Source organism: Falco punctatus (assembly GCF_963210335.1).
Source record: "Falco punctatus genome assembly, chromosome: 5".
Classification (NCBI taxonomy): Eukaryota; Metazoa; Chordata; class Aves; order Falconiformes; family Falconidae; genus Falco; species Falco punctatus.
Genome location: NC_137584.1, coordinates 78,248,622 through 78,262,420, shown reverse-complemented (window position 1 = coordinate 78,262,420; position 13,799 = coordinate 78,248,622). Strand labels below are relative to the sequence as shown.

The 13,799-nt window shown below is 39.6% G+C and overlaps 2 protein-coding genes across 8 annotated transcripts in view; both read right to left on the bottom strand.

The window, feature by feature from the left end:
* Positions 1 to 8,176, bottom strand: part of ADGRF4 (adhesion G protein-coupled receptor F4) — a 28,313-nt gene extending 20,137 nt beyond the window's left edge. For 5 of the 6 annotated variants that reach the window (XR_013928446.1, XR_013928447.1, XR_013928448.1 and 2 more), the window contains exons 1-3: positions 1,679 to 2,602; positions 1,379 to 1,539; positions 467 to 757 (exon numbers count right to left, since the gene is read on the bottom strand). Coding sequence is in view for 3 of the 6 variants with exons in the window: in XM_080389231.1 (XP_080245357.1) it covers positions 467 to 757; positions 1,379 to 1,539; positions 1,679 to 1,808 (582 nt within the window). In the remaining 3 variants the exon portion in view is untranslated. Of the gene's footprint in view, positions 1 to 466; positions 758 to 1,378; positions 1,540 to 1,678; positions 2,603 to 2,649 lie in introns of those variants that run through there. The other variant, XM_080389232.1, reaches the window with a different exon arrangement.
* Positions 8,177 to 8,267: 91 nt separating this feature from the next.
* The window catches only part of CD2AP (CD2 associated protein), an 89,735-nt gene continuing 84,203 nt past the window's right edge, over positions 8,268 to 13,799 (bottom strand). The window contains exons 15-18 of one of the 2 annotated variants that reach the window (XM_080389243.1): positions 13,674 to 13,760; positions 12,899 to 13,083; positions 11,685 to 11,748; positions 8,268 to 10,596 (exon numbers count right to left, since the gene is read on the bottom strand). In XM_080389243.1, the coding sequence (XP_080245369.1) occupies positions 10,555 to 10,596; positions 11,685 to 11,748; positions 12,899 to 13,083; positions 13,674 to 13,760 (378 nt within the window). In that variant the 3' untranslated portion in view covers positions 8,268 to 10,554. Of the gene's footprint in view, positions 10,597 to 11,684; positions 11,749 to 12,898; positions 13,086 to 13,673; positions 13,761 to 13,799 lie in introns of those variants that run through there. The other variant, XR_013928449.1, reaches the window with a different exon arrangement.

Here is a 13,799-nt window from a genome sequence, read left to right as displayed (position 1 = left end):
AGGACACCTAAGTTCTATTCAAGATGCTGACCTGCTATGCAGGTTTGCTTTACATCATCCTCCCTATATTTCTTCCCCCACCTCTCTGATTACATCAGGGAAAAAAATGAGTTTCCATTGTGCAACACATGACAAACACAGCTGCAGGTCAGCATCTCCAAGGCTGCCTTCCCTACAGCATCATACTTTAAAAATGACTTCTTCCTTGGACTGCTTTCCCATGTCTAACCAGTTCCTGAAAATTTCTGCTTTTAAAGAAAGAATTCCAGATAGTACTTTCATTGTACACGAATAGGTCAAAGAGTTTCTCTGACAACAAAATATGGCCCTCTCTGGAAACTCTCCCAGGTGATGTCCATGCGATTTGCAGCTATCACTTCATTGGACAGTGGCTATAAGGACAAAACACTGTATGGATGCTCTGGCAAGCTCAAAAACACCTCCTGAAGCCCATATGAGTAAATACCTGCATTTTTCCTCTGTTGACATTCTCTGATAACAGCAGGGAAATCTTCTTCAGCAATTCCACTATATCAGCAATGTTTCCTGGAATGGCTGGTGAAGACAGGATATCTGGGATGATGCATGAAAAATCAGCTTGGCAGTTACTATTCCCATGGTCGTCATCACCAAAATATTTTGCTCCACCTCCAGGCTTCCCATGTGCTGGCTTTCCTTCCCCTACAAAAGGAAGGTGTTCTCCAGCAACACTAACCTGTCCTCCAGAGCTTGGAAGGAGCTCACGTTCAGAAATTCTCTGGAGGGAGGAAAATAAATTTGGGAAAATGAACAAACAGAATGAAAATGAAGCTGCAGCTACAACCAGGCAAGAGATACAGTGCTGCAACTAGGTGACCTTCACAGGTCCCTTCTGACCGTGACCATTCTGTCATTCTGTGGTGGGGTATGCAATAAATGTGCTGGATGGCCTGAAACCCAGGACCACAGCCCACCTGAGAAGAATGCCTTGCTTCTACAACAGATACAAAGAAAGGGGCAAGAACTAAATGTAGTGCCTTATCCTTCAAGTGACCTGAATAAAGTTTTTTATTTTGTGGTTGAGGAGAATTTACCATGAATCATCTGATTATTACAGGTATTGGTGTTGCTTTTTTCTCAGGTGCATCCCAGCGTATCATTGTCTTGGTTCAGATGTGCATGAGGAATGTTAACCAAGAGAACAAGGCAAGTTCACTTCTGAATTATGTTTCCACACAAGAATTTCTAAAATTTATTTCCTATCATTTGGTTTAAGATGAAGTCAAAGACTGTTATCAAATTTATCTGTGTTTTAGGATCCCATCTCCTTCCCTTTGCTCAAGTCTGAAAGCAGATGGAGGAAGGGGCTGTCTTTGCAAGGCCAAAGCAGATGCCTCACCTGAAAAAGAGACTGAACATCCAGGCTTGCACAGGCATCTGCGAACATTTGCCACTTTCTGTTTTCACAAACAAAGCTTGTCTCCCCATGGAAGGAGGGAGAACAAGGCTGAATACAAATAGCTCCATTATCTTTGCAGGGAATAAGATTTATACAGCCATCTGTAAAACAAATCAAGCAGATATTGTTATAAGGTATAAGACAGCATACTATGGTTCACGAGGTATCAGGGGTATAAAGTATTGATAATTGGTAACATCTCACAAAGAATTAACAAAGACACATAGCTATTCACTGTACCTTGCTGATTACCAGTCTTTGATTCCTTATGGAGAGCCTGAAAAATAAGAAGTGGAATGCAGATTAAATCTGAAATAAGATGACTCCGTGGCACAAACCAGAAAGGTGACTGCAAGGGCAGAACAGTCATTTTGAGGTCCAGAAGTCTTATCAAGGTCCAGAATGCAGAGCTCACGGCCCCTTGCTCATACAGACCAACTGAGAACTCCCCACTGGCAGTGTATCTCTATATATCGAGCCTTCGGTTCTACCCTTCTACTGCAGTGACATGCTGAGTTAGCCGACAGGATCACACACGCCTCCAGCAGTTGTCCTTCAGTCAAAAAGCCTGTATTAGGCTTAAGCTCTCCAGTATTGCCCGTGTTGGTGAGAATCTGTGACTTGTTGGTGACAATGCGACCTATATGACTTTTGCCATAAGATAAAACTACAGTTGTACGAATATCAATAGCCACTTCATTCCTCTCCTGGTTGGGCAGTGACCCCAAGGTAGGCACACGGGACTCCTGCAGGCAGGACCACTTGCTGGGACGGTGTGTGGTGCAGCCAGGCACAATCCAGAACAGCTTCCGTCACCGCTTGTCAAACGGTCCATCACCTCCAACCAGACAAACCCTGCCAGCCTGGAAGGAAAGCTTGGCTACGCAATGCCTTGGGAGCTGCACTGTTACTGCTGGGTAAAGGAGGCTGAATAGCAGGTTTCTAACACTCCAGGAGTTGTGCTGGAGGTTGCTTGGCATGTTGAACATAATGAATACTTCAAAATATTTCCTCCTGCAGCGACAGGACAAGGGGAAAAGGTTTCATACTGGAAGAGGGTAGGCTTAGATCGGATGAAGAAGAAATTTTTATGATGAGGGTGGTGAGACACTGGCACAGGTTGCCTAGAGAAGCTGTGGATGCCCCATGCCTGGAAGTGTTCAAGGTCAGGTGGGATGGGGATTTGGGCAGCCTGATCTAGTGAAACTTACCCCAAGAGCCGTGTGCGGCGTGGCTGGGAAGAAGTGCACAGTCCAAAGGAGCAGGCAGTGGACTACCCTCACTTCCATCCCCTCACATTTACTGCTTTCCTCCTAGAAGGAACAGATGTTAAAGGAGCTTAGACACCTCTGTTTTCACTTTGGAATAGTCTTGTTGCTAGTAAGAAAGCAGCTAAACCCATCCCCAAAGACTGTCCTTGCAAGGTAATTTTCAGATATTTATCATTTAAATTTTTTACTGAGAATGATTTGTAAACCTTTTCTTAAAAAAAAAAAAAAAGTTGGTCCAACACTGGAAGTTACTGCATTTATAATTTATTGTAAACTGCGAGGTAGAGAGCTTATTAAAGCAGTTCAGCCTGTGGGTCCCTTTTGAAGTGATTTAAGACAGGCTTCGTCTCTGCCACGCAAGGTAGCAAGCTTGGGCCCTCTGGGATCAGATACCAAAATCTGAGAAACAAGGACCAGACTGAAGTAACGTGTTACTTGCTTTGCAGAAGGATTCAGGCCTCTGCTGCCCCCGTGAAGTTTCCTATGGTTCTTTGTAAAAGCTTAATATCCTGGCTTGCAATTTGTTACAGGCATCTTTACTGGCAGAAAATAATCTGGGGATTAAGGAAAAATAGTATGTTACATTAAATCTGATTACTAGATGCTATGCATGTCTAAGGTAAAAGCAACAGCTGCTGTGGATTCAAAAGAATTGAGACACTGATCTTCTGTCATTGGAGGTAGAAGTAGATTAAGGCATGGACTAAAAAAAAAAAAAAAAAAAAAAAAGGCATAAAATTGGTGAGCTAAAGCACTAAAACACAAAGCAAACACAAAGTGGCAAAGCGGAATGATGGCTGGATTTCAGGAGATGCACACTCGTCAGATCACCATGCCTTGATAGCAGCCACTCAGTTTTCCCCCGATAGTACTGAGCAGCACAGATGATGCTGAAACAGAAGGGGTCCTGCACCGACAGAGTTTCCTTGATAGGAAAACACATCTCTGCTCCAAGTTCTCACAATCTGACAGCACCACAGGGCCAGGCGCACAGCTGGCTACCCCCTTCATCTGTGACAATTGTTCACCTTACTGTATTTTCAAATCTGCAGGTTTATTACTTATGAAAAGATTATAAAGGGAAGAGCCATGGGAATGTCTAAGCTAGCTCTAAAGGAGAACCTTATGGCAGCCTCTTGAATTCAACTGGTACGAGTACAAAGATTTTCTGGGTTTAAAAGCTAGAAACCATTAGCTCTTCTAAGGAAATGAAATGGACAAGGAGAAGTGAACCAAAAGATTCAGATCAACCTTGCCAAAAAATGGGAGGTGGCTGGGAAACACCTACAGGTGTGAGGCAAAGGGCTGTATCAAATTCTTTTCCGATTTCTGCGGTCATTATGTGTTTACTGTATGCTTGTAGCCCTAATTCCATTTCACAGCAGGGAATCCTTGAGCACATCGTGTTTCATCATTAACTCATATTTTTGTATTTAGTCACTGATGTAACTCCACCTAGGGCTGTTACCTTTAAGTGAGGTAGAAATCTGGAACAGGTCCAGGTATCTAAGGCTCACCAAGATATCGGCCCGCGTTACCAGTAAAACACTGTTCTCGCTCAGTTGCGTTGCTTGACTCACCCTGGAAAGCACCCAGTCTCACACTGCAAGAACGTGCCAAGCACCAATAGATACTTAGAGCAAAACAAGGAACACAGCAGCAAGTCACTGTAGGGAAAGAACATGGATATACTGACCCAAGACCATGTGAAAGCACATACACCTATTCCTCGCCCAAAACATCCAGTTATAGTACTTGAGACAGAGAATAATATATATATCTTATAAACTACCTACTACCAGTAATGCCTCCCTTTTTAAGAAGCTGTAAACAGGTTACTCCTCCCTTCCAGAGCTTTCTGTTCCACCAGGACATAGGCACACAAGCAACTGAGTTGTCAAAACCCTTGAGAAACAAGGTACTTCCATACCCTCAGGTACCTCCCACCCAACTCAGGAGATTGTCACCAGCTGTGGAACCTCCTTCTCCACCTCATTTCGTTTCATCACAGCACCCCAGGGGGGCAAAGCTCTGGAAGAGTGAGGAGTGGGTGGCTAGACAGTGGTTGCAAGAGGACAGCACCTCTTAAACAGTTTAAAAAAAGGTCAAGCAAGTAATCCATATGTTCGTGAACATATCGCAGCCTTAAATTCAAAGCCCTTACTCCGTGACTTCTGTTGGTTTAAAATCAAAGTGTTCTGTAAAACTCTACAAAACCATCCCTCCTTTCCTCCACCCCAAGCTCCCTCATACTTTTTATTTCTGGCAGGACGCTGCCAGAAGGTCCGGCCCCACGTGGCTGCCGCTACCAGAGGGCTCAGCGCAAGCAGCGACAACAGTAGGAACTACAACCCCAGACTGGTGGGACCGAGGTCTCTGGCCAAAAACCTCTCCGTTACCTGGGGTCACAGCTTTCCCCTCCTCACTACTCCTGAAACAAACTACCCTTAGGTTTATGGGGAATGCTATCCTGTGCAAAAACGACACGCACATACTGCACAAAATAAAGTTTTACATGGTCTTGCCATAATTGGCTACACAAATATGTTTTCTCAAACACTGCAAACTCGCACTGCGTGTATTTAACATTTTCTAAAAAATATTAAACCCATTGTTATGAACCTATTCTATTATTTTTAGGGCTTGAATGGCTACATGGCTAACTTAAAACTCAATAAACCACCATAACGTGGCAAGTTAAAAGGGCTGCAGCAGGAGACTATTTAGAGTCTTCAACATGGTCATCCGAGGATAAAAATTAAAGCTCTTAATTATACAGAATGCTATCAGTTGTATTTTTCAAGGGAAATTTACATTTTCCAAATGTATTAAGTAGAGAGGAAAGTGAATTTCACAGTAACTTTTTCTGTAAGAAAATTTCTGATTTTCTTAAAAAGTGGCAACACTTTGATTAGATACCAATTACAAAACTACAAGCAAAAAGATCAGAGATTTATTAAAACATCAACACTGCACAGACATAAGGAGAACATAAAACTGAGGAACGAAGTGCAAAGTAAACACAGCCTAAGCAATTAAGTGCATTTTAGATTATGAACAAACAAGCTTCACAGACCACCGATGATTTTCGAACAGATCTGGAAAAGGTTTTGTGATAATACTCACCGTTTTTAGAAATCTGGGTTCTACTGTAAACAAAATTAACACAGCCAGGGATCCTCAAGATATCAGAGGCGAATGTCTAACCATTCATCTGCTGCCATCGTGCCCCAGTCTCACTCTTACGGTTTTACCCAGTGTTGCTTGGGTTCTCTGACTCATTTACAGTTTTCCCATGAGGAAATAACCTTGGGCATCAGTATGCTTCTTTTCTTGTCCAACTGGATTAGCACTGAGGAACCTGCAGACGAACAATAAAGGTATTGCACTGCAAAATGACAAAACAAGTTGCAAACACACCCCCAAAACTGCTAGATTGCCACCTTTCCCAGGAGTCCACACAGATGAATCATGCCTGCGTGGTTTGTACCCTTCCTCCTGGTGGAGGAGGCATCTTCTGTATTGTCTGTATTGATCTTCTGAAGACAAAAAAAAAAAAAAAAAAGAAAAAAAAATCTTGCCAGGTTAATGCATTACCCTTCGTAAATCAAAGACGACACTACTGACAGTCTCTCGCACAGGTAAAAAGCTCAATGAGCAATTAAGAATCCTTTCTTTATGGGCTGCACCCATTGTAAGGGGTGAGAGCTGTCTGCTGAACCTTGTGCTACATTCACTGCTCGCTCTCTTAATATTGGCTCACCTCCAACAGCCAGATTTCCAACAGCCAGTAATTTACAACAAGTAGTTTGTCATAACAATAGAGCAATTCCTAACACACGCTACTCAACAGGGCTGCTTTGGAAGAGTTTTGGTCAGGAATTTTTTCCAGTCCTGCAATATGTTTGTCATGGGCTTATAGGGTTTCTTGGGATAACATCATTTTGCCTGCTACCGCAACTTCAGTCAGGCCTCTGCCACAAGGTAGGTCTCCAGTTTTAGCCTGAAGGCAGGTATTATTTAATGTTCTGTTTTGTTATAGCCAGCCTTGCGTCTCACATTGGTATCAAGTAGGAATTAAGCCAAGCGCAACCAGACGCAGCCAACGCAACCCATCTGGAAAGGTTAAATGACTTACACTTGATATAGCACTGGTTAAAGACAAATTTGAAGGTGGCACCTTAGCAACCTTCTAAGTAAGAAGAGGACCCAAGACCAGACCGCATCAAGGTACAGACACCTGTTTGAAAAGGCTTCTTCCCCTAGTCACACACACTCCCCGAACCTTTGCTACAACAGCAAGACTAACCACCCCATGACTCTCGATTCTCCAACACCTCCTCAATCTAGCAAGCCCTCCGAAGGATGCAACGGCTGGCATACTTCAACAGACACACACACATGCTTCGCTCGGAAGGAAGAGGTGCGGATCTGTGCTCCCAAGGGCTTAGCAAGATACTCAAACCATGACTTCCAACAAGCAAAGGGGGTACTCCAAACCCTGAACCCAGCAGCGTCAGGTCTCACGCTTTACAAGCTGGTCGAGGCTGCATTCTTCAAGCTGGGAGGTATGTGCCTCAGCACCCAAAAGGGAGTGGTTTGTCTTTTTAGCTCTTGCAAAATCCAATTACCCAAGATCTACGACCAGCTGCTTTGACACTGCTCTGAGAAAGCAGCCAGCAATTGGGAACATCTCAGATAAGTTTAATAGCAGCTAAAAGTAAGGCAGCTGTGAAAATCTAGTTTTACCAATTTCTTTGGAAAGAGTTAACACACTTCTGCTAATTGTGACTTCAACGAATACAAGGTACTGATATTTTTTCTACACAACTCAAAGTCAAACCTTGCAATACATTACAGGTTTTCAACAGAAACTTCATTTCCCTGGAGCAACATTCACGAAAGATGTTACCTTAATGATGATCAACTAATTTTTTTTTTTTTTTTTAATATATAAGTAGACCTGTAATTTGATGTTAATTTGTTTTTTAAACTGTACCCTGTATGCAAACAAAAGCTTTTTAAAGAATGTTATGAAGATACAATAAAAACCTTGCAGTTTAAAAATGTCCTTCTGTTGGCCTATTCTTCATTTGCCTTTTCCCTCATCCACACCCCTTTTAAAACCTGCCATGCTCTCAGTCTTCAGTTCTTCGCTATAGTCTTAAGAAATGATTCAAACATCCATTTATCCATGTTATTTATTGACTGGCAATAGGGGTCTTAGGAAAAGGCTCTGAAGATGCCAGTAAGGTCAGTTCAATACAGACCGACAGGAAAAAAAAAAAAAAAAAAGTGGGGGGAATAAAGAGATACTGGGAAGTTAAGATTCCCAGTTACACTTACAAAGAAAACCAGTAAGCTTTCCAACTGTTTCCATCCTAAGCCATCCTGACAGTCAGGAACCAGAGCATTCCAGTGAGTAAATTAAAATCTGAAAGTCTCCAAGACTGTCTATACAAATAATCATACACTTTGCTCCCACCTCCTGCACTGCTCTTGTAGAAAATTTAATGGCATACCAAACATTCCTGAACAGAACTGAGCAGACGTTTCAACAGGTTTTTGAACTTATTTTATTTGCCGAGTTTGGATAGCATGCATCATTTTACAGCACCGGTAAACAATTCAGTGAAGCATACTGCTTTCAGCAACTTGTATTGCGGAATGTCTTCAAAACCATTACCCTCTCCCCCTCCACTCTGGTCCGTAACACTAGCTGAAGACAAGATACACATATCTGGGCAGTTTCCTTATGGCTAAAAATACTCATAGCAGCGACTTTTAAAAGAAGGATTTATTAAATCAAGTCATTGCACTTGGGTCATTTATTGCTATAGTGAACAAAGGCCATTAAATAACAAACACCTTTCATTACTGGTTTTAACTGATTGTCTTGTTCTGTTCATCTGCTACAAGCTTACATGCAGACAACTTCTGTAGAGCAATTCATTTCAAGATTTGTTTCATGCTCTAATCACAGTGAGGAGCTTATATAACAAAATTGGCTGTTCCGTTAGGCTCAATTCTTGCTCTTCCTCAACTGACTCAGAGGTACAAATTCTAAGTAAGAGTTTAGTGTCTGACAAGGCATTACTGCTGCACATTACTCCTCAATATAAAGATCTGGCTCAAGACTTCATTTGTGATGCACCTAGGCAATTAAAAGTTAAAAGCACTAATATTTGATCCGCTGATTAGCAATGTGACTAGCAAATATTACCCAATACCTGCATAGTATATTAATCAAATTTTATGAACAATTTAAATCAACAACTGGCAGACATCCTCCAATTGACTTTTTCCTGTTTGTATTTTATGATGCATCAACTGTGGAAAAAGTATGCTCTCAAGAAGTAACACTTCCATGTCGCTTGCTCAAGTGACACACTAAATAATTACTGTATTTTTTACTATTCCCATGAATAGAAACTTCATTGCTTCTCTTACTGGTAAAGTTGTCAAACTATGTGGCACGTTTGTTTTTTTTTTCCATTTAAATTCTAATAGACCAATAGGAGATAAGGTGATTACTAACAGAAGTAATGCATTTGACTGGCTTTCTGAAGCTGTATGTTTTTTAATTCTTCAATCAAATGAACACAGCAATAAATATCACCTCTTATATTATTCTGGTGCACTGCGTTGAGCTCAGGGGTTAAAGACAAAAGCAATCCACAAGATTTCAACTGTTTTCCATAAAATGTGAAAGACACCATCTTGGACACCAGCATAATGCTGTCAAAGCAACTGTTCCAACCACTCATTAAAATACGAAGTTGTTATTAAATTTAGAGGTACACAATATACTGAGAAAATTTATGGCATAAATATATAAATATTGAGACCTTTTGGGAGTATCAAAGTTCAAAAGGGATTTATTTAGAGACAGTAACAAAACCTGACTATTTTAAAAACAGATCAAGACTATTTTAAAAACAGATCAAGATGCATACTTAACCACTAGAAAGACTGTCTTCAGTTTAGACACACAGAAGCACAGACACTGTGACTTAAGGTTTACTTTTTCATGCTGTATGCTGCAGTATTTTAGGCACAACAGGTTGAGTTAAGACTGGATTCTAGTCTTCTGTATTTCTTGCATTTTGTGGTTTTAAAAGTTATTTTTGTCATAATTTCATGATTCAGTCCTAAGTCCCTTATTAATCCAATAGTGCAAGCGACAAAATGTTCTGCTAAACTCCTCAGATCATTCGTTCTAATTACAATGCATAGGAGTTCCACCTGCTTCATGGCATTAACAAATTCCTATCTCATTACTCAACTTATAAACAGCATATTATTAATATTCTCACTGTAGACAGGCATAACAGCATAACCCTGGGTAAAACTGCCAAAATTATACAAATATCATATATTCCCTTTTGCATGTAGGGGAAAAGCAGCGACTACAATTACGATACAGTTATTCCATCCCTCCCAATAGACTATTTTACAGATTACTTGTAAAGATAGATTACCCTATTTATAGTATAGATCTCTTCAAAAATTAAGCTACAGGTAGTCAATAAAAATCTGTTAAGAATTCCCTCTCCTTTCTATACAGATTCAGTAGTATTTTCAAGCAAACCAAAAAATAAGGTCTGCAATTCCAGCACAGTAAGAAATAAGGCCTCTTTTATATTGGCAAAAAAATTACATCATTATTCTTTTTTGTTTTCTTATCTCTCTGAATAAAAGACTATATTCTTTTTTTTTATTTTACTATATATTTTTTTAAGACTGTTGAACACCAGCATCCACTATTATGAAATAAAGAGTCAGTTCTCCTTGTGTTCATCTTTGAATTCCTGGTGAGTTAAAAACATTGAGTCCACAGCTGTCTCATGTAGACATCACTGCTTTCTTCAATTTTTCTATTTCAAGCTGGAAAATGGACATTTTGAAAAGAGAGTCAGTACTGGAGTGGCGATAAAGACTTCAGAGCTTTCACTAAAATTATAACCGTTGTATTTCAAAGACACTTCAGTAAAAATAACAACACAGAAGCACTTAACAGTTTAGTATTTACAGCTGACTTTATACTAGTATGTCGCTAAACAAACAAGAATTTAAAATCATTACAAACTTGCCTATAGTTCTGCTACATTCTGTTGGATAAACTCTGAATAAAGCAAAGCTGGGTTGTGAAATCACTTGACATGCCCCCATGCAACACTGCATCACCACCTCAGACTAACTTCCTAAAGCAGCCTTCATGCAAAAAACCGCACCACGATTAATTTGTATTTCTTCAAATGGATTTAGAGGATACACGTAAAGTCACCTCCTCTTCATCCCCAGTGCATATTTAAGGCAACTTCATTGATTGCTTTTGAGTTGCATTAAAAAGCAAACTCACCAAAAGTTCAAAAGTAGCTTTGTAGTCAATAACAGGTACTATTTCACAAATAAAATGCTCTTTTGTACCAGACTGAAATATTTTTCTACAATGAGCTCATCCTATTAACTATTAATGCCATCATATTGTAATGCAGGTAGCCTTCTTCATTAATAAATTGAGAGCAGTGGCATTCATTCATAAGAAAAATTTTCAGATGCATTCTGTTCTTTTGGCAAATTATCCACTTAATATTTAAACAAATCCATCAAAAATTTTAGGGAAGTTGACTTTTGCCCAGTTTTTCTTTTGATTGCATAAAGTCGATTTTTCCTTCAGCTTTACAAAAGCAAAGTATTCTTCTTCTCTCTTGGAACACGTCCAGTTGGACGTGTTTCTAGCAAAGAGCAGAATCTAGTAACGCTGAACTGAACTCGCAACCCCAACACATCCTACTGTGAATCTTTCATATACATCCAACCGCTTTGTGAGGCATTCGTTCAACGCCACGCTAGCACAGCAACACAAAAAGTTTGAGCAGGTTCATTAACACTTTACTGTGGCGCCAGATTTCAGAACACTGCCTATGTATACTTGTAAACTCCCCCCGTCACCTTCAAATTGCTAACATTACCTCCAGATTACTTCGCAACAGCTTCTCTTCTTCCAAATCCTTCTTTAGTTTTTCCAGTTCTCTCCTAATAGTGGTTAAGATACCAGAAATACAGGTCAGATGGGGGACAAAAGAATTCATATTACCGAGAACACGAAGCACAGGCCTTGTTTAAATTTTACAAGAGCAATCCACATAACTGTCTGATGTTACATCTTATAAATAAAACTTACATGTAAGTACAGGCCCACTAGTGAACTGGCACTCAAGCCTCTTGGACCACAAGATTCCACCAACCCTCAACACTTCTTACCTAACACTAGGCACCAATCCCTAACTTATAATCACAATTTTAAGTAGGCTACTTAAAAATCTGTACCGTTCTTTTACTTGGAGAGTTGAATTCAAGTTAAAATAATCTGGCAATTTCTACATAGAGAATAGTCATTCTTTAGAATACGAAGTTCCTAAAAATGTGTTTTATTTCATAAGTATGTTCAGGCAAGAACGTACTAAGAATTACCAAGTCACTGAAAAGCTAGTTCATTGATCTCCAGAACTCATAATTTACTAGTTTACTCTGGAGACCAACTGATCCTGATGCTTTATAACCTCTCCAGAGGTCAATAAAAGCCAGTTCAGTTAACACTAGTCATTATTTAAATAGTACCAAAATGAATGTCTGTGCTGTAGAACTAAAACAGAAAAAGTAAATTTTCTGCAGATTGGTCTTTATTATTTTTACTCAAACACAAATTTTATTTTTTTTCTACATCATTCTCCAAACACAACCCTACCCACATGCACAGAGATGATGGGGCCACCACGATCACCAACTTGAAAAGCTCTGTAATATCTTTCCCTACCAACAGTCCTGTCAATACTGCAACTACTTGTGCGCAGTGTTACACAAGGCCAGTACATGTACTTCTATACCCCCAACATTACCTATTTTTCCTTACAGTGAGAGTACTAACTGTTTAAGAAACATTTTCAAAAAGCTGTAATGAACACAGGAGCACAGAGTATGAAGGAAAAAACCTGTACCAATTCCCAAAATAGTCTGACATCAAAATCATAGGTATTTAGGACATCTAGTTAGATCAAGTTCTAAACAAAGAAGTTCTCAATTAATATTAATATAGACTAGCTTTTTATTTTTAAGAAATTTGGCATTCAAGACATTTGGAAGATGTTTATATATTCCTTTGTAAATTGAGAAGGAAAATATTTACCCATGTTCTTTCTTCAGTGTGTCTACTAAACCCATCAATTCATTCATCTGAGTCCTGAGCTCTTCCACAGAAATTTTTTCATCATCTGTTTCTCCTTTAAGTTGGATGTCCCCAGGAAAAGAATTGAGTATAACAGAACTTGGTCTCTGAGATGAAGATGGAATTGGTGGACTGAATGCAGATGGCTGAAAAAAACAAACGAGCAGAAAGCTAAGAAACTAGATCTTTATGAAAAGCTCACTTACAGCATACACGTTGTACTGGTATGGCAGCTGCATGTGTACAAATTTCCTTTATTTTCTACCCAAAAGGTAAAACATAATGTCCAGTTCAAATGGACTACTGTAGTATGTGAAAGTTATTTTATACAGCTCTTTATTAAGCATTTCCCTGAGGTTCCTGTACTCACTTTAAAAAAGTACAGTTCTCTACACCTTAAAAAACAAACTGATTTAATGGAGCCCATTGGTTCATTATAAACAATCTTCTGTGCACCTTTCTAATCTGCTCAGTTGTTCTGTTGGGAGGCTGAAGGCTGAGCAGACATGAAGCTTATTTGGGAAACACCACCAGTTTCATGCTACCTCATGTAATAGTTCTCATCAGAACTGATGCACATTATACTGAAGTATAATGAACTTTATACTAAATGACACTGTACACTTGCATTTAAATATAATCATTTGTATTTAAATTGTTGCATCCATACAAACTTGAAACATGAGCAAGATGAACAGAACAACTGGTACTTCTCTAGCTCTCTTTGGTATCATACCTTTTTTGTTTCAAATGGCTTTGGTTTGGCACTTTCTTCTTCTTTCTGAGTCTTCAAATTTTTTTCTGGACTCACATTTTGACTTGTCTAGTAAACGATTTATAAAAAATGAGAAGGTTTTCAGAA